The 24,075-nt window shown below is 42.3% G+C and overlaps 1 protein-coding gene across 1 annotated transcript in view; it reads left to right on the top strand.

The window, feature by feature from the left end:
• The window catches only part of RPA1 (replication protein A1, 70kDa), a 54,470-nt gene extending 30,913 nt beyond the window's left edge, over nt 1-23,557 (top strand). The window contains exons 6-17 of the mRNA XM_005858304.2: nt 2,711-2,803; nt 5,114-5,246; nt 7,095-7,197; nt 8,744-8,812; nt 8,950-9,142; nt 9,286-9,425; nt 9,784-9,932; nt 12,151-12,283; nt 15,157-15,333; nt 18,593-18,700; nt 21,056-21,142; nt 22,605-23,557. Coding sequence (XP_005858366.1) covers nt 2,711-2,803; nt 5,114-5,246; nt 7,095-7,197; nt 8,744-8,812; nt 8,950-9,142; nt 9,286-9,425; nt 9,784-9,932; nt 12,151-12,283; nt 15,157-15,333; nt 18,593-18,700; nt 21,056-21,142; nt 22,605-22,709 — 1,490 coding nt within the window. The 3' untranslated portion in view covers nt 22,710-23,557. The remainder of the gene's footprint in view (nt 1-2,710; nt 2,804-5,113; nt 5,247-7,094; nt 7,198-8,743; nt 8,813-8,949; nt 9,143-9,285; nt 9,426-9,783; nt 9,933-12,150; nt 12,284-15,156; nt 15,334-18,592; nt 18,701-21,055; nt 21,143-22,604) is intronic.
• Nucleotides 23,558-24,075: the final 518 nt, after the last annotated feature.

The following is a 24,075-nucleotide window of genomic DNA, read 5'->3' as shown; positions in this document are numbered from 1 at the left end:
TCTGTAACCCAGTTTTCTCATCTGTTAAATGGGTATAATAATACTATCTATATTATAGAGTTAAAGATTAAATGGAACAGTGCACTTAATTTTATACCTGGTGCATAGTAAGCACTCAGAATATGGTAGCTATTATCAATGCCTACTTTCTCTCTAAAAAATCAATAATCAATTAAAAATAAATAAAAATTGTGGTAAAGTATACATAACAAAATTTATACCATAACCATTTTTTTAAAAATCCTTACCAAAGGATATTTTTTCATTGGTATGTGTGAGAGAGAGATTGATGCAAGAGAGAAACATCGATTGGTTGCCTCCTGTTTACGCCCCGACTGGGAATAGAACCTGAGACTCTATGGTACACCGGATGGTGCTCCAACCAACTGAGGCACACTGGCCAAGGCGCCTTCACCACCTTTTAAGTGTACAGTTTAGTGGCATTTATGTACATTCTTGTTGTTAGGCAGCCATCCCCACTTCAGAACTCTTTCATCATCCCAGATTGAAAATCTGTACCCGTGAAACAATCACTCCCCATTTTCCACTCCATTGTTCTACTTTCTTTCTCAGAATTTGACTACTCTAGGTGCCTCATAAAGGTTGGTTACTTTTTTTTTTTTTAATTTTATTGATTTCACAGAGGAAGGGAGAGATAGATAGAAACATCAATGGTGATAGAGAACCATGGATCGGTTGCCTCCATACCCCCAACTGGGGATCGAGCCCACAACCCGTGCCCTTTACTGGAATTGAACCTGGGACCCTTCAGTCTGCAGGCTGATGCTATATCTACTGAGCCAAACCAGCTAGGGCAGGGTTGGTTATGTTTTTTTTTGCTTTTTGTTTTTTGTTTTTTTAATTTAAATTTTTATTGTTTAAAGTATTACATGAGTCTCCTTTTTCCCCCATTGACCTCTCCCTGGCTGCTCCCACTCCCCAGCACATGCCCTTACCCTCCTACTGTGTGTGCATTGGTTATGCTCAGATGCATGCATACAAGTCCTTTGGTTGATCTCTTATGGTTACGTTTTGATAGAAACTAAAGGTAAGCAATCAGTATGGTCCCATGACCATGTTCTGTTTAACAAGCTATTTGAAGAAGCGGGCATGGTAATGAGAAAAGGACTTGAGAGTTTGTACATATTTGAGACAATGGAAGAGAGAGAAGAACTAGGGTGGAGTAGAGCAGGGCTTTGTGTATTTTTATGGTAATATCTTTGAATGTTTAAATCTTTCCGTTCTTTTTAATATATTTCATGAAGCAGGGGGAAAATGCATTCTCCCCTCCCCCCCATTAGCTCCTAATACTGTTTACTGAGCAACTCATGTTTTCCCTACTGATTTAAAAAAAAAAGGTTCACTGTAAAATCTCAAAATGTTCCTTCATAAGACACATTATCAAAGAAGAGCAATTCTCCCATTCAATTTCTGTGACACTTTGTAAATTCAAGATAGTGGAAAGGCTAACAGTATTATCAAGAATCTAGACTCTTTCTATGTAAATAAGGACAATTTTTCTCTCCATAGGAAGAAGTAAAGAATAAACAATTCTGTTTAACCTTTTTAATTTTATGCTAAATTAATTTTACTCTAATGGCACAGCTAACTCTCATTTAGTTGTACCAGTGAAGAGTAATATTGGCAGGAGGAAATGACATCAGTGTGTAATGTGCCCATTTGAGTGAGGGCCTGGGAGACCCAGACACAGGAGTAAGCCCAGCGATTGGAGGGGGCCGAGGCGAGGCGGCAGGTGGGGAGCTGGTCGGCTGTGCTTACCATCTTTGTTCTTAGGGCTCTCTAGGAAATTTTTTTTGAGCTACACTTTTGTGCTGCAAGCACTCTGGTGAGAGCAGCCCAGATTAGGTTGACTTGTACTTTTAGTGCCAATTAGGCAAGTCAAATTCCACAAATCTCTCTCTCTTTTTTTTTTTTTTTCAATTAGGTGTATTTTGCCATTTTAACATTTTCAACTTCATAAACATTTGTAGGAAAGATGCGGGCATTTCTTATTTTCTGCTTGAGAGACATGTTCATCTCCCCTCCTTTCCTTTTAATCTTCCTGTTTCCTTGACATACCTGTTTCTGAACTCCGCTGGCATCTCTCCCCGCTGTGACGGTTCTCCAGCACCTCATGGTACCTAAGCCTCTTTCAACTCTCATTTTCCACCACTGTCAGTTGCAAAATAAGGCGGCTTTGTTTGGGAGGGAAGGGGTAGAATCCTTTCTGAATGTCTGCTTTCCTTTGAAGCTGGAGCACTTCAGAGACAATTGAACTGCTTTTAGGTTTTTCCTACCACCCAGCCTTTTCTTCTCACAGAGCCTGCCGTGAACACAGAGTTCTGTTGATGACATCGATTTGTTGCTATGGAAATAGTGGTATTGTCACAGATTCAGCCCAGTGACCTTACCTCAGGTTCATGCAAGAGAAATGGGCAAGGCTTTAGGGGAGAACCTCATTAAAACCGAAAGCTATCAATTATAAGTAGGTGAAAGGTAAATGGCGCCAACCTTTTATGTAATGAAAACAAAAGTGAACCGCCTAGCAAATTCACTGCATGCTACTGACTGCCCCAGCATGAATTCTGAACCATGAGAGTCTGACAAAATCAGAGCATTCAGATTTTGTCAAGAGTATTTCTTCTGCTTAAGTTTAAATCTTCTAACCCAAATTATTTGCACCAAACGGTCTTTCTCTTTTGATCCTCAGGACACGGGCAGCAGCAGGTAGTTCCTTCTCCAGCCTCAGCAACCAGTCCACCAACCAGCAAGCCCCAGCCACAGAATGGGAGCTCGGGAATGGGTAAGACCCGCCACAGGAGGCTACGTGCTGATTATAAGTGTCAGGCTTTTGAATAATGTTTTGAAATTCAATCTGGGACTAAAGGGAATGTTCAGAATGCCATTCGTGACAAAGAATAAGTCTAGTTCTTATTACAAAGCATACGATTGAAAAAATGATTAAAGATAGTATTTTAAAGATACTTAATATGTCATTTTTTATCAGTATGATATATGGTTCTCTATTAATAGTATGTCTGGTAGTTTCTCACATCTTGGAGTTTTACACCCTCTTGACTTTGTGAATTTACATAGCTTTTAAATTCTAGCCTTTTAACTATCTAGGATCCGCTTATTAAATGTGGCTTGTCTCTCTCCAAGTTTCCCATTTTGGGCTCTTGAGTATTTATCTTAGCTTGAAGACAGTGTCATTTATATTGGGCGTAGATTTGCTTCTCAGTCCTATGGATGAGAAATGGTTTCTTCTTTTAACTTTCTCCGCAGCTGGTCCTCGGAGGCTGTGATGGAATCATTTTGGTTCCTCCTGGCCTTTACTTCAGGAACCACCATTGAAAGTGATGATTTGTAGAATTTGGTTGGATTCCTTTATAGAGGCGCTTTTTTTCTGTTCAGCTTCACATACACCACATCCTCTCCTCTCAACTGGTTTCTATTGTTCAATGCTAAGAGTCTAAAAAAGGCAAAGTTAGCACATCAGTAATGTTTCTATGAAACTGTCAAGACATGTGACTTTTTCCCCATTGGTCTTGATGTTTTCATCTACCTTACAAAATCTGTCTACCTACTTTCTATCTCTCTCTAAGTGCATCTATTCATACACAACTGTCAAATTATCTAGTGTTCAAGGGAGGTGGTAGAATGGATGATCTAAAATGGCAAATAACTGCCCAGCTGGTGTGGTTCAGTGGTTGAGTGTCGACTGTGAACCAGGAGGTCATGATGGTTCTCTCTCATCATTGATGTTTCTCTCTCTCCCTCTCTCTCTGAAATCAATAAAAAAATCTATTTTTAAAATAAGTAAGTAAATGGTAAATAACCAAAAAGTCACTTTCTTATGCTGAAATACAGATAGGAGTATGTTATTCTTATCTCTCCTCCCACAGACTTATTTTCTCTGTTGTCTGTCTTTGGCTTATATTAATATTTAATTTTTAAAATCTGTTCTCTAAACACACATCAGCTGGGTGGTAAAAGAAAAAAGACTGGATATGTTTTGAGGGGAAGCTACCGGCATGAAAACTGGATGTATTTGTGTATTTTACATAATTGTATATTATGTATTAGGTATATATACATACACACATATTCTACAGAGCACTTGTGCTTCTTTGCATAATCATTGTTGTGCATGTAGCCATCTCTCAAATCTGCAGTTAAAATAGAAAATTTTGAAATCTGGGACAGTCTATGTATATTTTTTTACTAAGTGCTACAAATACCTAGAAGAGTGTGGTGCCTGCTGTGGAAACTCAATAAGTGCTGAATAATGGTAGATTTATACTTCTAGCCAAATTCCATTATGAAGAAATGTTTTGATATAGAAGATATGAAATCATTGGACTAAAATATATTTTCTGAATTTGGAGGTTGAAGCTTTACAGAAACAGTGTGCAAAGGAGTTCATGTGCTTAGAAGCTCTAATTACCTATTCTTTTCCAGTGGAGGCAGCTGTGTGGGCTTGGACTAAGGAGGCAGAAGGGATCCTGGTGGCTGGCCACCTACTTGTCCTGGACCAACAACTGATTCTTGCCCTTTGCTCCCAACTAAACCCAATCCCATAAGCTGTTCTGCACTGGTCAGTCCTGTAGACCAGTGGAGGACTGGGAGTTTTCTGGGGGTGTTTTGAGGTGATATAATTGTGACAGGCACCCTTCACCTTGGATGGTTCATCCACCATGACCCTTACTTCCTAGCCTTTCTTTTTGCTCTTTTCCTTATGCAGCTAGTGACTTCCATCAGTTTCACCAGTCAAGGAGGTTGGTTTTCTTTTTCTGACCCATGATCTTGCCCACTGATACAAGAGAAAAGGTTAAGAAGGGTGGATCAGGATCTGGATTCATTGCCATCATTATCTTGACCTCAGGATTTAAGTCAGCAAATGTACAGTGAACTTCTGTGTGCCCAGTCCTCTCTATAAATTGTTTTTTTAGCCTCTTGTTTTGGTCTCTCTTTGATTTCCATATCTCTTGTTTGCTCAAAAGGAAAAACTTTGCCTCTTGTTTGTTACGATTTCACCAGTGACAACTTAGTGTTTGAGAGTTAATTTAAATAGAATAATGATTCTATTTAATGATTCTTTTTGTTTTTAAAGGTTCCACTGTATCTAAGGCTTATGGTGCCTCGAAGATATTTGGGAAAACTGGAGGTACCAGCCTAGTGAACAGTTCCGGGGGATCACAGGCCAAAGTGGTACCCATTGCCAGCCTCACCCCTTACCAATCCAAGTGAGTGACTCCGTAGAATAAGTTCAGAATGTACTTACAAAACAGTGTAAGAGGCCCGAGCCAGTTTGGCTCAGTGGATAAAGCTTCGGTCTGTGGACTAAAGGGGGTCCCAGGTTCGATTCCCGTCAGGGGCATGTACCTTGCAGGCTCCACCCCTGGCCTGGGCCCTGGTCAGGATGTGTGCAGGAGGCGACCAATTGATGTGTTTCTCTCACATCGATGTTTCTCTGTCTTTCCCTCTCTCTTCCACTCCCCCTAAAAATCAATGGAAAAATATCCTTGGATTAACAAAAAACAAAAACAGTATAAGAGGTTATTATGGGCTCTTGTCTTATTTATGAGTGAACTGCTACCACACATAGAATAGGTTTCCTCTTCTTTGTTTTTTTCCTGAGGGGCAGGAGGGTACAAATGGTTGCAACTTTTAACACTCTTATCAGACAAGAATGACCAAAAGAGTTGTCTGCCATAGCATATTGGGCTTCATTCAGTTTGAAATTTAAAATATTTAATGCTTTAAGAATCATTTGATAGCCTGGCTGATGTGGCTCAGTGATTGAGCATTGACCCGTGAACCAAGAGGTCACTGGTTCGATTCCCAGTCAGAGCACATGCCTGGGTTGCAGGCTTGATCTCCGATAGGGGGCGTGCAGGAGGCAGCGATTGATGTTTCTCAGTCATTGATGTTTCTATCTCTCTACCCCTCTCCCTTCCTCTCTCTAAAATCAATAAAGAATATTTTTTATGGTAGACATGTCTCAAAAAAAAAAAAGAATTTGTTGATAGTCTTGTGAGTAAAACTAAATATTCTTTTTTTTAAAAATATATTTTATTGATTTTTTACAGAGAGGAAGGGAGAGGGATAGCGAGTTCGAAACATCGATGAGAGAGAAACATCGATCAGCTGGCTCCTGCACACCCCCTACTGGGTATGTGCCTGCAACCAAGGTACATGCCCTTGACCAGAATCGAACCTGGGACCCTTCAGTCCGCAGGCTGACGTTCTATCCACTGAGCCAAACCGGTCAGGGCAAAACTAAATATTCTAATTCAGAAGGTGTTTATCTTCTCATCATATAAACAGCTGACTTTTAGTCTAAAAAATGTTACCCTGATAGAGTTGGCTAAAAGAATCTGTCCTATTTGTATTAGCCACATTAACATACCCTGAAGAGATGTTCCTTTTATATTACTTTGTTCTATTAAAAATTAATTTTAGCGGTTGCCTTCTTCAGTTCTTTGCACTGTAGGGAAGATACGTTTCCCTGTGAAATTACAAGTGAAGAACTAATGTCCCCAACGCCCACGTTCAGGATGGGCACCAGGACTGCGTGTCGGATCTTGTGCCTCCTGTTTCGTGGCTTCTGAGTTCATACTGCTTTGCTTTGGTGACTTACCAACACCATGTTCCACAGCTTTGTATTTCTCTTCAGTGTGTGTGATAAATGAGACAGAAGTTTGACACCAGCTGTGTCGGTTCCCATAATGAAAATAGTGGCAAAATATAATTGCTGGTATTACTGCATTTTCTAGCTTCAAACCTTTCATTAAGGGGATATTGTTGCCTTGGTGATGCGTTTTGGAGAAGGGAGAGAGTTTATAAATTTACTTATTTGACAGAAGAATGAGTTAGTGTTAAATCACCTGTATGTTTTACTATTTGCTTATTCTATAAACTGTCAAACCTTTGTGTCATCTTCGGGTTTAATTAGGTGGATTAAAATACAGCTAATATTGACGAATGGAGTGTGTACAAGATAAGAAAGGCTGCAGGAAGATGTTAGGGAACCTTGCATATCTTTCCCAAGTAAGACTTGGAATACTAATGTACTCTGTTTGATTTTTTAGGTGGACTATTTGTGCTCGTGTTACCAACAAAAGTCAGATCCGGACCTGGAGCAACTCCCGAGGGGAAGGGAAGCTGTTCTCCATAGAACTAGTCGATGAAAGTGTGAGTATCTGTCAAGCAGTGGTCTACTCCGAGGAACAGAAGGCTCACCTCTGTACAGCCCTGTGGGGTGGAAAACCATAGTAGGCCAAAAAGAGCCATAACTGCTATTGTTGTTTTTCCTCTTCTGTAGTCTTTTGATGCTATCTGAGGGCAAAGGTCATAAATAAAATCCTTGACCTTAAACGGCAGCATTTGTAGCAGTGGAAATTAGTTTCCTAAATGTGTAAGTAGCCTCATGGGCAGGAGAAAGCAGAGGTGCTCTCTCTGATTTGCTGGAGGCTTAGTTGAAGCCATAGGAGGTGATGTGTGCTCGGGAGCAAAGTGGAGCTTTGAGTCACAGTGACAGGCACGCAGTAGCCACCGTGATAAGTGAATGGTTTTGTGGGAGATGGATTCTGACTATTCAGACTAGATGGATTCCTTAAACATAACCATGATGAGGAGACAAAAAATCCAAGTTGTGAATCTTCACAGTGTTCTATCCATTAGTTTCATTTATACTTCCTAATACTGTATGTACTTGAAGCATTCTTGTTTGTTTGTTTTGTTAATCTTCCCCCGAAGGTATTTTTCCATTGATTTTTTTAGAGAGAGTGGAAGAGAGAGAGAAAGAGAGAAATGTTGATGTGAGAGAAACACATCTATTGGTTGCCTCCTGCATGCGCCCCACCAGGGCCCAGGCGGGGAGGAACCTGCAACCAAGGTACGTGCCCTTGACCGAAATCGAACCCGGGACCTTTTGGTCCACAGGCTGATGCTCTGTCCACTGAGCCAAACCGACTAGGGCTGAAGCGTTCTTTTCAAACAGATTTCCTATTTGTTAAGCCTCTAAGAGCAGATAAAAAATAGGTAGGTAGTTTTTGTTTTTGGAAGATGGGATGCCACCCCAAATTTACTTACTGACTGTGATGTCTGAATCAATATCAGAACTTAATTTTTTATCAAATTATCGGCCTATTCTGTCAGTTGGCAAAAGTTTCCAGTCACTTAAGTTTATTTTATCCATCTGTAGCATTTGGACTGATGAAAAGCAAAAGTGAAAATCAAATCACGAGCAACTTAAAAAACATGTTTTACTGTAACGTTTTTGGCAGTGACTCCTGAATGTGGACTAATTCCTTGCTTCGTGCGAATGCGAGGGAAGCTGGTGAGTCATCGTGGCTCAGCTTGCCTCGCGTGGGCTTCGGCGTGTCACTCAGTGTTCAGAGTTGTTTTATTTTTGTTGTCAGAATATCCAACTCACCATTGGGTTAGTGGTTGTTTTTTTAGGTTCTAACTTGAGTTTGATAAAGCGTGACGAATATCCAACTCACCATTGGGTTAGTGGTTGTTTTTTTTATTTCCTTTTTTTAGGTTCTAACTTGAGGTTGATAAAGCATGACAACAGTGTCGGCTGGCTAAGCTTACATTGTTTCATGGGTTAATAACTTGAATATGTGACCATAGGACGTGTGTTTCCTTAAAGGTGTCACTTGACACTAAAGTACCCTGACCACGGCAGAACTTGATGACCACCACAATCCTAACCTCTTGTGTGCGTCCACAGGGTGAAATCAGAGCTACTGCTTTCAACGAGCAAGTGGACAAGTTCTTTCCCCTCCTTGACGTGAACAAGGTATGTAGTGCTGAGTCCAGAACTGAAACAGTCGAGGATGAGGGATCTCCCATCCCTTAGAGAGCTGTGTGGCGGTAAAGGGTCTTTACGTCTGACTTGATGGACTGTCCCATGTTCCGTGGCTTGCACTCTTGCAGGTCTATTATTTCACTAAAGGCACTCTGAAGATTGCCAACAAACAGTTCTCAGCAGTTAAAAACGACTATGAGATGACCTTCAATAATGAGACTTCGGTCATGCCCTGCGAGGACGGTCATAATTTACCTACAGTTCAGTTTGATTTCACAAAGATCGATGACCTCGAGAGCAAACCCAAGGACTCCCTTATCGGTAAGCCTGTGTCTGAGCGCAGAGAGAGGGGTGAATATCACACAGGGGAGGCGGGAGGCTTACCTGCTTGCGGGTCACCCTTTGGTCCTGCTGTCATGGGAGTCTGGACCATCTCCAGCTAAAACATTGTGCCTGTGTTTTAGACATAATTGGGATCTGCAAGAGCTATGAAGATGCCATTAAAATCACAGTGAAGTCTAACAACCGAGAAGTTTCTAAGAGAAATATCTATTTGATGGACATGTCAGGGAAAGTGGTGTCTGCTACTCTGTGGGGAGAAGATGTAAGTACTCGTGTTGAGCAGCCAGAGCACGTGCAGAAGGGGGTGACTTGTCCTGGAGACCTTCCTAATGAAGGATCGGGCTGTGCACGGACTGTGGGAAATCCTTCATTTGATTTACTTCTGTGAGATTGGAATGGTTCAGGTTTTATATAGTGAAATGCTATTTCTTCTACATTAGCTTTGGTGCATCTCTAAGCAGATTCTTGTGTGTGAGGTTCCCTTGTGTAGATTCCATGTACCATTTATTGCCTTCACTCTGCTGTTGACTGTTATCCTTGTTTTCTATAAAAATGTTCCGTGTGTTCTTCCTGCCAGTGACAGCTGTTTGTGTCTGTTTGGGATTTTTGTTGTGATGCAGGCTGATAAGTTTGATGGTTCTAGACAACCCGTGATGGCTATCAAAGGAGCCAGAGTCTCTGATTTTGGTGGACGGAGCCTCTCTGTACTGTCTTCAAGCACCATCATTTTGAATCCTGACATCCCAGAGGCCTATAAGCTTCGTGGATGGTAAGTGCTATGGGGCCAAACAAGGGGGCTGTTTGAGCCTGAGCTTTGAGAAGAGCTGGTTCTTTTGGTTCTTACGGTCAGTGTGTGAGCTGTCCGCCTGCCAGAGGACTTGGTTACTGAGTGGAGCAGTGCCTATATTTCTTGGTGGCATTACACCTTCTGAGAGGATGACTTTCAAGCCCTTAAACTGACAAACCTATAATCCCATGACAAACCTGGAGAGTCGGAGCAGGAGGCAATTAGAATGGAAGTGCTGCATGCCGACCCCAGTCCTGCCAAAGCAGGAGGAGGCCGGGCTTCAGCAGCTGCGGGCTGAAGGCATCTCTCTCTCCTGGGTTTAAAGCCCTGGGCTACTATGTGGGGGGAGAAAGTGCTTTCTTGTTCGGTCTAGTCTTCGGTGCCGACGGCACCTTCTAGTGTGTATTCACTGGACTCTGATAAAGTGCCCGTGAGAACAGTGGGCTTTTGTTGGCATTTTATTGTTATTCCCAAAGCACGCAAGGGATGAGGGGAGCCTATTAAAATCTCCTTGCTGTATCTAGCTTTTTAGGGTGTTAAAACTCTGCCTCAGAAGAGCACTTCACACTGAAACATGCTATGCAGGAATTGATGTGGTCAGGGAGAACCCGTTAGCTTGAGCTTAAATAATTTGTATGGCTGTAGTCATGGGGAGGGGGTCGGTCTCCAGCTGTTTTAGTGCTTCAAGGACTAAAGAATTAGCTCACATTGCATACTCCCTGCTTTTGTTTGGAGTCTAATGCAGTAGTACTAGCATTTGAATAGTTTCATGAAACATCGACTGGAGTATTCATGTCACTTAAGCCATTCTCGTGAGTGTGGGCCACATGTGTCTGTAGTTAACTATTCTGGTAGCTGGCGTTGTATTCTAAGACAGGGGCCTGTTGGTAGTCTGACCAGAAATAACCACTGCTTTAGATCCTTATTGCTTTATTTTTTTTCCTTTTTCAGGCTCTGGGGCTTGACCCCAGGTTAATGGCATACCCACATTAAGGTCTTTATATTTTACTTGTCAATAACCATCATCCCGGTCAGCATAAAAAGACATGCCTGTCTCCAAAATAAAATCATTGGACATTGATCTAAGAGGTTCAGTGCACACAATCCACTCGGCAAGGATTGGAGATGTTTAGATCTTGGTTATAACAATGTGGAGTTTTTATTGTAAGAAGGGCTGCCTCTCTCCTTGCTCTGTTGACTCCTGATGAGCTGTCTTTGATGGCAAGTGTCTCCTTGGAGTTTTTGAAATCGTAAACTTGTGTAGCTAGTTGTGGCAAAACAGATTTATGGGCCTTGCTGTGCCTCTGTGACGGATTTAGGCGCTTACCTGACAGAATGAGAAGGCAGTTGTCTGCGGCTTAGGGCAGCAGCCATGGCAGTAGATGGTCTCTTTCTAAGGAGCGTGCTCTGGATGTGGTTAGCTGGTCCTGATCCTCCCTTTGGATGACAGTGGCATGTTTTTGATCTCGGGGTCATGCTTCCCTGCCACAAACATGTGTCTGAGCCACTTTCTCCCTGGTCGGTCCCTTCCCTTCATCTTGGCTGATAATCGATCAAGAAGTATAACCAATTTTAATAATAATTCAGTGCCAATTAATTGTAACTTTAATACTGGCATAAGTAAAAATCTCACTAAGAAAGTCAATCTATAAGAAAACATCATACCTTTCAATCAGTTACTTTGGGTTATATAATCTTTTGGACTCTGTATCAGGTTTTAAAGCTCTTTCACCATGGGAACATTTTTTTGCTACCGTTGCAGTATGTTGGCTGTCACTGTCTATACTGATACATTTCAGTGATGGTAAAAATGTAGCTGCGGATGGAGAATGAGCATCAGTAGCCCAAAGAACTAGACCAGAGCTGTACATTATTGCTTTTCTGTTGCTGATTTTCCAGGTTACTGTTTCTTTGGCCTTGGGCCCTGGGGCCAATGTTGATAGGAAGGCTAATTTAAGAAAAGCTTCTGTGGTACTTTGGCACTGTCTTCCTTGACCACTGGGGGGCATCAAAGCAATTGAGATAAAAAGAGGTCATTCCTTTCTTCAGTAGGCTAAAGATACAACGAGGAAGGCACGCATTGCAGCCCATGTGACCGTGACCTGTGAAAGTGGGGTGGGGGTGGATAGCCTGTATTTGGCATAAAGAAATGACTGGCATATTCAATAAGTACACAGTCTGCCATTTGTTTGTTCCTCAGGTTTGACTCGGAAGGACAAGCCTTAGATGGTGTTTCCATCTCAGATCTAAAGGGTGGAGGATCAGCAGGAAGCAACACCAACTGGAAAACTTTGTATGAGGTGAAATCGGAGAACCTGGGCCACGGTGACAAGGTACCCTGCATTCCTAACTTTCTTCACAAAAGCACATACAGTGTGCAGAGGGAAGCGTTTTCAGTCTGATTTCTGGTACCGGCTGTCAGACATTAATCTGGCTGGGGCTCCAGCCAGAGCGTGACCTGATGGTTGGGAATCACTGCCAGGGAGCAGTAGCCGTGCTTCCTCAAGGAATAGACTGTATCCCTCAGGTCCTGGAGGCAGAAAATGTTAAGAACTCTGACTTAGCCCTGACCGGTTTGGCTCAGTGGATAGAGCGTCGGCCTGCGGACTCAAGGGTCCCAGGTTTGATTCCGGTCAAGGGCATGTGCCTTGGTTGCAGGCACATCCCCGGTGGGGGGTGTGCAGGAGGCAGCTGATCGATGTTTCTCTCTCATCGATGTTTCTAACTCTCTGTCCCTTTCCCTTCCTCTCTGTAAAAACTCAATAAAATATATTAAAAAAAAAAAAAGAACTCTGACTTAGAGAGTTGTTTGATTCTTAGAGGGATCTTAACAAAGTGGTCATAACCAAGCTGTGTATTACAATATAAACTGCCTTCCGGTCCATATTTCTTTTCCGTGATTGTTCCTGCAGATGGAAATGCCCATATGCCAAGAGAGGTTTTGAGGTTCTATATCCACCTCCATGGAGCATCGGTCGGGCCCAGTGACAGACATCAAGCACTTCGCCTGTTCTTTCACTGGCTGTAGAATACTAACCCCTCCTGGGCTGAGAGTCGCCAGTGTCTCTGACAAGAATTGGCTCTAGCATTTGCCTTTAGATGCAGCTTCCCTTTCAGTGTTTGTAGAGAATGACCCTCTCCCATCTTGATCTAAACCTGTATTCTGTCCACAGTTTAATATTAAATTATCTCTCCTTTATACTTCCCCAAAACAGCAATCCCTGCTTTATTGTCTCCATATTATACAATATGGTTTTTACTCCTTACTGTCTCATTTTGCTGTATTCCCTTACCCATCGTTGTCATCCGCTGCAACTTACAATGCACTGTTGTTACACAGCACCTTGAGAGCTAAGCATTAGACAAATCTGTTTGCCTGTTTGGGTTCTCATCATCCAATTTCTCTCTAAGATCTAAAGATAGACAGTCTGTAATAAGAAATCAGACCTAGAGAGTCCCTGTTTGTACACAAACTTTCAATTATGCTTTGAATCTGGACCTTACTGGAAATACAGAAAAACTCGCCCAGCCAGAGTGGCTCAGTTGGTTAGGCGTCATCCAGCTCACCAAAAGGTCACGGTTCAGTTCCTGGTCAGGGCACATACCTGGGTTGCAGGTTTGACCCCCAGTTGGGGAGTATGCATAGGGCAGCCAACGGTGTTTCTCACATCAACGTCTCTCTCTCTCTCTCTCTCTCTCTCTCTCGCTTTCTCTCCCCCTTCCTCTCTCTAAGTGTCCTCAGATGAGGATTAAAAAAAAATTTAGAAATACAAACTCTAGGCATTCTCCTAGGAGACATTACTTTCCTCTTGAGCTTTCTAGAGTGAGGATTCATCCAAGCCCTTTAAACATCCACATGATTGTTTTGGTCTGAAACATTGGAAAGCCCCAGAACTGCTGACTTGGCCCTGAACTCAGAGTATACCCAGAGGGACCTGTTCACCCCCCATAAAGGATCCATCCCATATCCTTTCTATGAGAGTTAAAAAGCAAAACAAAGAGCGACAGCATAAAGCCCAGCACATGACTTAGTCCTCACTACGTTTACTTATCAGTGATTTCCCCGATGATTGTTTTGGTCTGAAACATTGGAAAGCCCCAGAATTGCTGACTTGGCTCTGACCTCAGAGTGTACCCAGCGGGACCTGTTCTGCCCCCATAAAGGATCCATCCAATATCCTTTCTATGAGAGTTAAAAAGCAAAACAAAGCGACAACATAAAGCCCAGTCCTCACTACGTTTACTTCTCAGTGATTTCCCCATTTTGAATGCCCTTGCTCAGTTATTGTTGGGTTCTACTGAATTTGATGACAGACTGGGGCCTGACAGCCAGCCCACAGGCCACATCCAGCCCGCTGTCTGGTGTTAATAACGTTTTGCTGGCACACAGCCACATGTTTTGTTTACATATTGTCTGTGGATGCTTTGCCCACAATAGCAGACCATGACCGAATGGCTTGTGAAGCCTGAAATATTTACTGTGTGGCTTTTTACAGAAAAAGTTTGCTGACCCCTAGCCTAGAAAAGATAAAGGTGACTCTGAGCCCTAGAATTCACTGCTGTTGTGTTTTCTTTTTTTGTTTGTTTGTTTAAATATATGTTTTTATTGATTTCAGAGAGGGAGAGATAGAAACATCAATGATGAGAGAGAATCATTGATTGGCTGCCTCCTTCACGCCCTTTCTGGGGAGGGAGCCCGCAACCCAGGCATGTGCCCTTGACCGGAATCGAGCCTGTGACCCTTCAGTCTGCAGGTCGACGCTCTAGCCACTGAGCTAAACCAGCCAGGGTGTCTGCTGTTGTTTTTAATGTGGGGGGGTGGTTGGACGTAGGTGTATTAGGTTTACTGCCTTACTCGGTATTTCCTAGTCTGTTACCTTCGGAGGTCAGAGGAGCAGGAAAGCTAGTCTTTTGTGTCTTGAAGTCTTTATCTTTCATATACTCTATTTCCGTTTTAATTAATTAGTTTAATTTATAATTAACTCTTTTATTGTTAAGGAATCATACGCATGGTTTATTACCTTTTTATGGATTTCGTGGTTAGCACAAGTGATTTGTAAAGCTACACAATGACTTACTCCCTGTAGTCACATTGTGATAAAAACACTTGCACTTCTGTGTAAGGGCCCGCCTTGGGCTGCCCCTAAGTCCAGTCCTGAGTTAGGCCTGGTTGCTCAGTGTCTCGTGTCACTCTTTTCTCTTGAAGGCAGACTATTTTAGCGCTGTGGCGACGGTGGTGTATCTTCGCAAAGAGAACTCTATGTATCAGGCCTGCCCAACTCAGGACTGCAATAAGAAAGTGATCGATCAACAGAACGGATTATACCGCTGTGAGAAGTGTGACCGCGAATTTCCCAATTTCAAGTACCGCATGATCCTGTCGGTAAGTAGAATGGGTACATACGAACCACCGTGGTATCTGAGTCTCTACCGAAGGCCAGGCACTGTAGAAACAGCAAAAACGATCACTCGTGGTAGGAAGCCTGCAGATGAGTAAGTGCTGACGAGCTTATTGTTCCATAAATACAAAGGCCAGGGCCTTGCCATTGAGCAGCAGTCCGTCTGCTCCCAATGGAAGCATTTTTTCCTTCCAGAAAGTTGCATTGAGCTCCCCAGCTGATTTCAGTCTGCTGCGCATGTAGTGCAATTACAGCATGGGTGGCACTTGCCCGCTAACTGTTACGAAGATAAATTAATTTGCAGTGGCATTTCTGGAGAGCAGTAATTATACTTATGCAGCCGGTGCCTATATTTAGTTATTTTTCTTGTGGATAATCTGTTCCTCTTGCCTCAGTAGAGCTGACTTCAGAGGAATGTGACTGCATGCTGATGTGGGATTGTGGCTTCTTTGCATTGTCAGAACTTCTTTAAAGGTTTTAACAACCTTTAAAACGAAGGGTGTGTGTTTTTTTAAAAGTTATACTAAATGACGATAAAGGTACACAAAAAAACAGGCACTCGTTTTTCTAGAGGATGATTTGGTGGCAATATATCGGAAGCCTTAAAAATATTTATGTTTTCTGATATAGTAAGCACTGGAGGGAATTTCTTCTAGAGAAATAATTGGAGATCTTACATTTCTATTAAGTTGTCTATTGCCCTGTTACTTGTTTTGAAAACTTGGATACAATTTAAATGCCCTTCATAGTCTACTGGTTAATTCCTTTGTTGAATATCTGTAGAGCAGAATACCATGAAGACATTAGAATATGCTGTTTGATAGTTTCCACAGTTAAAATATTTGAAAAGCAATGCTAACGAAGACTATTACATGACATAAATAGCCCTGGCTGGTTTGTTCAATGGTTAGAGCGGGTCGCAGGTTTGATTCCGGTCAAGGACACGTACCTGGGTTACGGGTTTGATCCCCAGCCCGGGTTGGGTGGTTGAGGGAGGCTACTGGTCAATGTGTCCCTCACATTGATATTTCTCTCTCTCTCGTCCCCCCCCCCCACTTTAAAAAAAAATCAATGGGAAAAAAATAATATCCTCTGGTGAGGATTAACAAAAAAATACATAAATAAATGTTCAGGCTTTATTACTTAAAAATGGCAAATTTTAAATGGTATGTTTTATAGTCTTGAGTTATGTAAACCAAGTACAGGTGCAAATACCAGACTGTGAATAATGGTTATTTCTGGTTGATTTTTCTTTTTTTTTTTTATAATATATTTTTATTGATTTCAAAGAAGAAGGGAGAGGGAGAGAGAGATAGAAACATCAACGATGAGAGAGAATTATTGATCGGCTGCCTCCTTCATGCCCCCTACTGGAATCGAGCCCACAACCTGGGCTTGTGCCCTTGACCGGAATCAGACCTGGGACCCTTCAGTCCACAAACTGACACTCTATCCACTAAGCCAAACCAGCTAGAGCTGGCTAATTTTTCTTTATAATTTTTTGCATTTTTCTTTTTTTTCCCCCTTGCAGAGAATACTCTTATAATAGGATTTTTATTTTTATTTTTTTAATCTTTTTAGATAAAAAATAAGGCATCCCAGCCCTGGCCATTGTGGCTCAGTTAGTTGAACATCGACCTGTACATCCAAAGGTCATCAGTTCGATACCCGGTCAGGGCACATCCCCAGGTTGTGGGTTCAATCACTGGTTGGGGTTGGGGTGCATGCAGGAAGCAACCGATCAATGTTTCTTTCTTCCCTTCTCCCTTCTCCTCTCTCTAAAAAAAAATTAGTAAAAATATATTTTTTAAAAAAGTAAGGCATTCCATCATCCTTTCAATATTCTAATTGCCCCTTAAAATGTTAATTCAGGAGGAAAGTTATATATTTAAAATTCTTATATTCTGTAAACTACATACTTCAGTTGAACTGAAGTGAAGGAAATTGTTTCATGTAGTTTATTTCATCAGTCTTTCTGTTAGATGCTCCTTCTAAGTGGAGTCTCTGGCGTCTGGTTTCACGTGACGCGTACACCTGTGTCTGTTGTTGATGTTCTCATCCTGGAAAGTGGGCGCCCTTTGCCTCTAGGAGGATAGCATGAGGTGAACTGTAGGTGTCTGAGCCCCAGTATGTGATATGCCCTTACATTTTTGAATGTTTTATCTTCTTGTTTCCTTATTTTTCATCATAACTTTATATATTAGCCCATGTATGTGCAAAGTGAATATGTAAAATCATCAAAATGATACCTTTATAAAAAAAATTTTGGCCTCATTTTTGTTTCTTTTTAAAATTTTATTTATTGAGTTGAGAGAGAGGGGGCATTGATTTGTTGTTCCACTTAATTACGCATTCATTGGTTGATTCTGACCCGGGATTAAACCCGCAACCTTGGCGTATTTGGACCACTCTCTGAGCTACCCAGCAGGGCCCTCTTATTTCTACTAAGCCTTTTATATACTTTTCCCTTTTAGCAACTGGGTTCTTTGTGACCCACTTTCTTCCTTGACTCTCCATTTAATTTTACACCATGGTCCAACTGGAGACACTTGATTGCTCATTTCTGTTGCTAGGTAAATTTGGTGACTGACCATAGGCCCTTAGGTCAGGCTTTTAAATTGTCTGGGATGCTCAGCAGTGACTGAGCTGTCCCTCGGATCTCCTCCTAGTGACTGAAGGTCACACTGTTTAAAATGCGGCGAACCTGCCCTGACTATTGGAAGCTTATTCAAACCTTTAATCCAGAAGCCATCGCAGCTGGAGGGGAGCTGAGTCCAGTGTGCCTGGATTCTACGTCTGAAGGAGAGTTTGGGTCGGGCTGTATTTGCATTGAGGCCTGAATCCACACACCCATAGCATATCGTATTTGTGCTGTGATACTTACATTTTTTAAAAAAAATGTTTCTATTGATTATGGAGAGAGAGGAAGGGAGGGAGAGAGAGAAAACATTGATGTAAGAGAGACATCGATTGGTTGCCTCCCAAATGCACCTGGACCGAACCGGTGACCTTTCAGTGCACTGGAGGGTGCTCAACCCGCGGAACCACACCGGCCAGGGCCACACTTACATTTTAAACTCTTTTTATATGATACTGTTCACATCCTTGGAAAGAATATACATGGTGGTATAGTTTTCCCCCCTGGTGATTATTTTAATGAGTGGAAAAAGTTAATCTCCCATCTCCTGAATGTGTCTCCCTTTTGTGATTTCTTTGCTGAACTAATAGAGTTGTATTTTGTAGGTAAATATTGCCGATTATCAAGAGAATCAGTGGGTCACTTGTTTCCAGGAGTCTGCAGAGGCTATCCTCGGACAAAGCACTGCTTACCTTGGAGAGCTGAAGGAGAAGGTCAGCACGTCTTTTATCATCACTGCAATAGTTCCTGTGCAGGAACTCGGCTCTTTAATATCCTGGTGTTTGTTTCTTTTGGGTGTTGTACACAGTTTCTCAGTCTGATGATCATTTGAGGCGCTCATCTGATTTTATCTATTTTTGTCCGTCTTGGATTTGCTAACAATGGGGTGATGAAGTAACACAGTCAGGCGTGTCTCAAAAGCAGCGCTATTTCTCCTGTTACAGTGAGCACACCAGAGCTGGGTGCTTGTGGTCACTTGACGTGGCAGGTATCTTCTGAAATACACGTGTGCCTTTTCAGCATAATAAACACCTTCCTGAAAAGTCAAGTCAAATCCTGGTTTAAAATCACAGATAGCCAAAACCGGTTTGGCTCAGTGGCTAGAGCGTCGGCCTGCGGACTGAAAGGTCCCAGGTTCGATTCTGGTCAAGGGCATGTACCTTGGTTGCGGGCACATCCCCAGTGGGAGGTGTGCAGGAGGCAGCTGATCGGTGTTTCTCTCTCATCGATGTTTCTGACTATCTCTCTCCCTTCCTCTCTGTAAAAAATTAATAAAATATATTTAAAAAAATAAAAAAATAAAAAAATAAAATCACAGATAAAATACTTGCTGTTTTAGGTCATCAGATGCGATTTTTTTTTAATGCAGTAACTTTCTTTCATACATCAACTTTATCCATTTCACTTTTGTAAATTTGAATTTTTACATTTTAGGTTTATTTAATGCAGGGAACAGATGACTAATTATGTTAAACTTAGGAAAGATATTTGCTCAAAACGTGTAAAAAAAAACCAGTAAGACTATTTTCTGGGTCACAAATTGGTATCTATCTATTGATTCTGCCTCCCCACCATTTCCACGAAGTCAGTTAGAATACTTGGAAAAGCATAAGAAAAAGAGATGTGACATTTGTTTGGTGTGTTTTTCGTACTCTTTTCTGTGCCTCTGCCCCCACGTCTTTTTGAAATTTTGTCTCTGAGGTCCCTGGAAGTAATCCCAACAAGCCCTTTTATAGAAATAACTGGAGTTGACTTGGAAGTATGATGGTCTCTTTTATCTGTGTTGCCTGGTCCTCTATTTTCATATCAGATTTTAAGGCTCCAAGCAGCCTTTCAGGGCTTTTTATGAGCTTATTTCATTTGACTGTTTTTACTGCTGGTGAATGAGGACATAGAGAAACTCTTCCCTCAGGAACCGGGATATTCCTGGAGCAGGCGCTCCATGCTTTCCCTGATCTTGGAAGAATAACGGCCTCTGGTATAATTTTCTGAAGGCGTAACGCACTGTTTTAGTTACAAATCTGAAAGCCCAGAGGATCGTTTTGTGTGTGAAGTAACCTTTACACCAGAGTTTATGAAACAAAGCCATTTTCATGTTCCATGTGGCTTGCAAAGATAACACTTAGCTGATCTGAACTATTAATTTTATGTAGTTTCTAGAGGCCCGATGCACGAAATCCGTGCAAGAGGCTTGGCCCCCGCAGCTCCTCGGCCCCCCGCCCACCACGGAGGCCAGAGGACATCTGGTCTAATTAGCAGATTATGCTTTTATTGTTATAGATTATAAATTTACTTTATGTATATTTATGTAAAATGCTTTCTCTAGTCCCACTGTTAACCAGACTTTTTTTTTTTTTTTACAAAGAAGTTTAATCCAATAGTATTTGAGGAGCAAGAGAAAGAGGGAGAGGGCTGCGTTTTTAGGCTTTACTCAGCCTTGCCCACTTCACTGTCCTCTTCACCTCATCAAATCAGTAGTTGAAAATACAGAGATTGAAATAGTATATATGGTGACTTGAACCTCTTTCTGAATGTTTGTTTTAATCTCAATTTATAAGGAAGATGCTGGGCCTCAGATCTATTTCATCACAAACTTTAGAAGTGTTTCAATTTTATTTATTGTAGTAAAATATACATAAAATTTATCATTTTAACCATTTTTAAGTTGTACAACTTATTAAGTACATTTGCATTGTTGTATGACCATCGCCACCATCTAGCTCCAGAACTTTTTCACCTCCCCAAACTGAAGTTCTGTTCCCATCAAACACTAGTTCCCCTTGCCCACCTGAACCTCCCACCCCCCACCCCTGTCAGCCACCATTCTGTTTTCTGTCTTTATGAAATGGAATACCCTAGATAAAGTATTTTAATTTTAAATACAATTCTACTTAAACAAATTTACATAATGAATTGTTATCTGTAGACTAGTCATTCCTGAGTAATTTCAAACCACTAGGGTGATAATTTTCTCAGAGATTTTTCTTAAAGTCTTTTTAAAACTCTAATAGATATTATCAGATGGTTCAGTAGTGTTCAAGCCTAAAGTTTTCTATTTCTTTTTGCAGAATGAGCAGGCGTTTGAGGAAATTTTCCAGAATGCCAACTTTCGATCTTTTGTGTTCAAGATCAGAGTCAAACTAGAGACCTACAATGTAAGTAAGGTCACCAGGCTGCAGAAGGGTTAGCGTGGGAACTGCGGTGTGCCAGACCTAAGCTAAGCACCCTGCATGTGGCACTCATGGAGTCTTCCCAACACTGAGGTACCATGATCACCCCCGTGATAAGATGAGGAAGTGGACTTAGAGATTAAGTCCCCTGTCCAGTGTTGGGCATCTAGGGGGGAAAATGCTATATGGCCTTTTCAGTTAAAACCTGGGGCTTTTTGTTGGTATGCTGACCAAGAATGATAATATGTCTAGTGGACTCGTATCTTCCACAAGGTTTGGGTTCTGAAGTCGGTATATGAGACAAGGACCACATGTAGTTAAAATTACCTTGAAAATTCCTTAAGTTGCCCACGACATCATATAGTTGTATAGTCAGAATAAAACAGCATGTATTAAGCATTTACTTTCTGACAGGTACAGTTCTTCACCTTTTCTTTTCCATAGATCATCTCACTAGATCCTGACAGTAACCCCATATGTAGGGACGATTGTTATCTCCATTTTACCAATGAAACGTGTTGCCTACAGAGAATAAGTAACTTGCCTAAAGTCATATCCTAATGAGTGGCGGAGCTAAGGTTCCAACCCAGGCAGTCCAAGTTCAGAGCTTTGCTCTTAACCATGCCTAGAAACATGACTGTGTTGAGTAATTACTGAGCACGCTAAAGGGTGGGAGCCCTGGAGCTAGACTCTGCCACCTTTGTGGGCATCACCCCATTCTGCCTCTAAAGGGACTGTTCCATTCTAACGGATGGTCCGGGGAGAACTTTGAGAACATTTCTATTTGTTTCAGGGTTAACACGTTCCATTTTGTTATTAGACTCCATCTTCCTACCTGGTGGTGGACGTGTTTGTTCTTATGAGCATTAAATGAGACAGGGAGTCGGTGTCTGAGATGTGATGTCTGAGTGAGGTGGGGTCAGGAGGGATTGGAGGGTCATTCAGTCCCTTCCTGGTAAGGACGGGGAAGCTGAGGTGCAGGGAGCTGCCTCTCTGGCAGAGCTGAGATGAGACCTAAACCAGGTCCCCCTCCTCTGCCACGGGTGCTTTTCGTTCACACCACACTCGGCCTTCAGAACTAGGTGTGTGGCTTTAGGCAAGTGACTGGCCTTCTCCAGGTTCTTATTTCCCCTCTATAAAGAGAATACATTGAACTTGGCAAGCCCTCGAAGGTCCATCCCATGTGGATCCAAGGTTTCTGAGTGTTGGGAGCGTGAGGAAAGGATGAAAGGGCCTGTGCTGCAGGGAGGCCTCTGTCCAGCCCCCGAAAGTCTGGACTCGGCTCTCATGATTTTTTCTTTATTGGAATGACTGACCTCTGGATCCAGCCCGTGCCTGTGTTTCCTGCTGCTGGGATCATTGAAACCGTTGAAGCAAAGGGGGCTGTCACCACAGCTCCATGCCATGGGCTCCCCTTTGTTCACAAACTGCTTTTCTCTTCTCAAAGGATGAGTCTCGAATTAAGGCCACTGTGATGGACGCGAAGCCCGTGGACTACAGAGAATACTGCAGAAGGCTGATCATGAACATCAGGAGACATGCAGCCATGTGAGAAGAGCAGTGCTGATTGGGCCGAAGTTTGGAAATAAAGAGTCGAAATGAAATTGATTTCTTCACACCCCCTGTGCGATGATTTCACATTAGCTTCACAGTGGCTAGAGCCTCTTTATGGTGGACTAAGCAATTTCCTCTTTTATGTGCATCTCAAAACCCATTGGTAGGCAAGGGAAAACATGCTCAGATGGCTGTGGTGTAACTGTCAGACCCAGGGGTCGGCTGGCGGGCAGTGTAGTACCAGCCACTCCCTCTCAGGCTTTTGTCCTTTTTATTGAGACTTCATTATCTTCAAGCAGGAATATGTCACATGTAATTGACCCTAATTCTGCAGACGGTGAAATAAATCGTAGAACTAGAGCTCCTGCTCCTCCAGCGGGGACACCTTCACAGCTGGGAGGTGAGCGCGAGGGGTGGTTGTGTGGAACCTGGGTGTTTAGTAAGCGCGTCTTCCCAGAATTCAGAGGCCCTCCTTGCAGAGGTGCCACATCGGCAATGCCCGGAATGGCGATAGGGTAGAATTATTAATCAAAGACCTATCTCTATATCTGAAGAATATCCTTCCTTCAGGGCTTAATAGACCAAGTCAGATGGGTCTGATGTTAATCAAAATTGTCTCTTCTGAGGAAGGCTGATAAGCATTGGCTTGCCGTCCCCTAGGGGCATCCAGGCACCTACAAAGCTTTGCTTTCGTTTTCACTTCAATTAATATTGCATTTCGGAGGGTGAACCCACACCTACGTGTACATATTTCTTGAGTTTTGTGTTTCATTTCTTGATTAAAACTGTGTTAAATAGGTGGTATTTTGCCTTGCTTTAATAAACAGTGTATTCTTTGCTTGTGAATCCTACTTTCTCTGAATGCAAAGGGTTCTTGTAACTAGAAAGCAATTAATTAGCCTTCCTAATAAATGTTCACTTGGGGGAGACGTTAACTCATTGCAAACTCGAAGATTAGTCCAAGGCGCGGAGCTCATTCTTCCTAAGGTTTGCAACCCTGAAATGCATCTTTAAAAGAATGAAAGCACTAAAAACAAAAAGCCATTGTACCCGAGAATGCCGATGATAAGACACTTTGGGGTTTTATTGATGTTTACACAGCAGTCTAACACCAACCAGGCTTTGAAATGTGTACAGACGGTGAGCTGGTAAGAAAACAGTAATTACGCTACTGGGCTTTTCAGTCAGCAAGAGCATGCTTGCTCGGTGTGTTCCTAATCATACTAATTACCTATCTGGTTGCTGCAGCCCACCGCTTGGCATTTGCTGCACATCTCTCTCCGAGTACCCAGGCAGCACTGCAGTCGGCCCAGAGCTAGGACCTGGGTTTTGATTGGGGCAAGTGCGGCCCGTGGAGGCCCTCC

Source organism: Myotis brandtii, unplaced genomic scaffold (assembly GCF_000412655.1).
Source record: "Myotis brandtii unplaced genomic scaffold, ASM41265v1 scaffold1167, whole genome shotgun sequence".
NCBI classification, from domain to species: domain Eukaryota; kingdom Metazoa; phylum Chordata; class Mammalia; order Chiroptera; family Vespertilionidae; genus Myotis; species Myotis brandtii.
The sequence above is the reverse complement of the archived record's forward strand: the minus strand, read 5'-3'. Positions and strand labels throughout refer to the sequence as shown.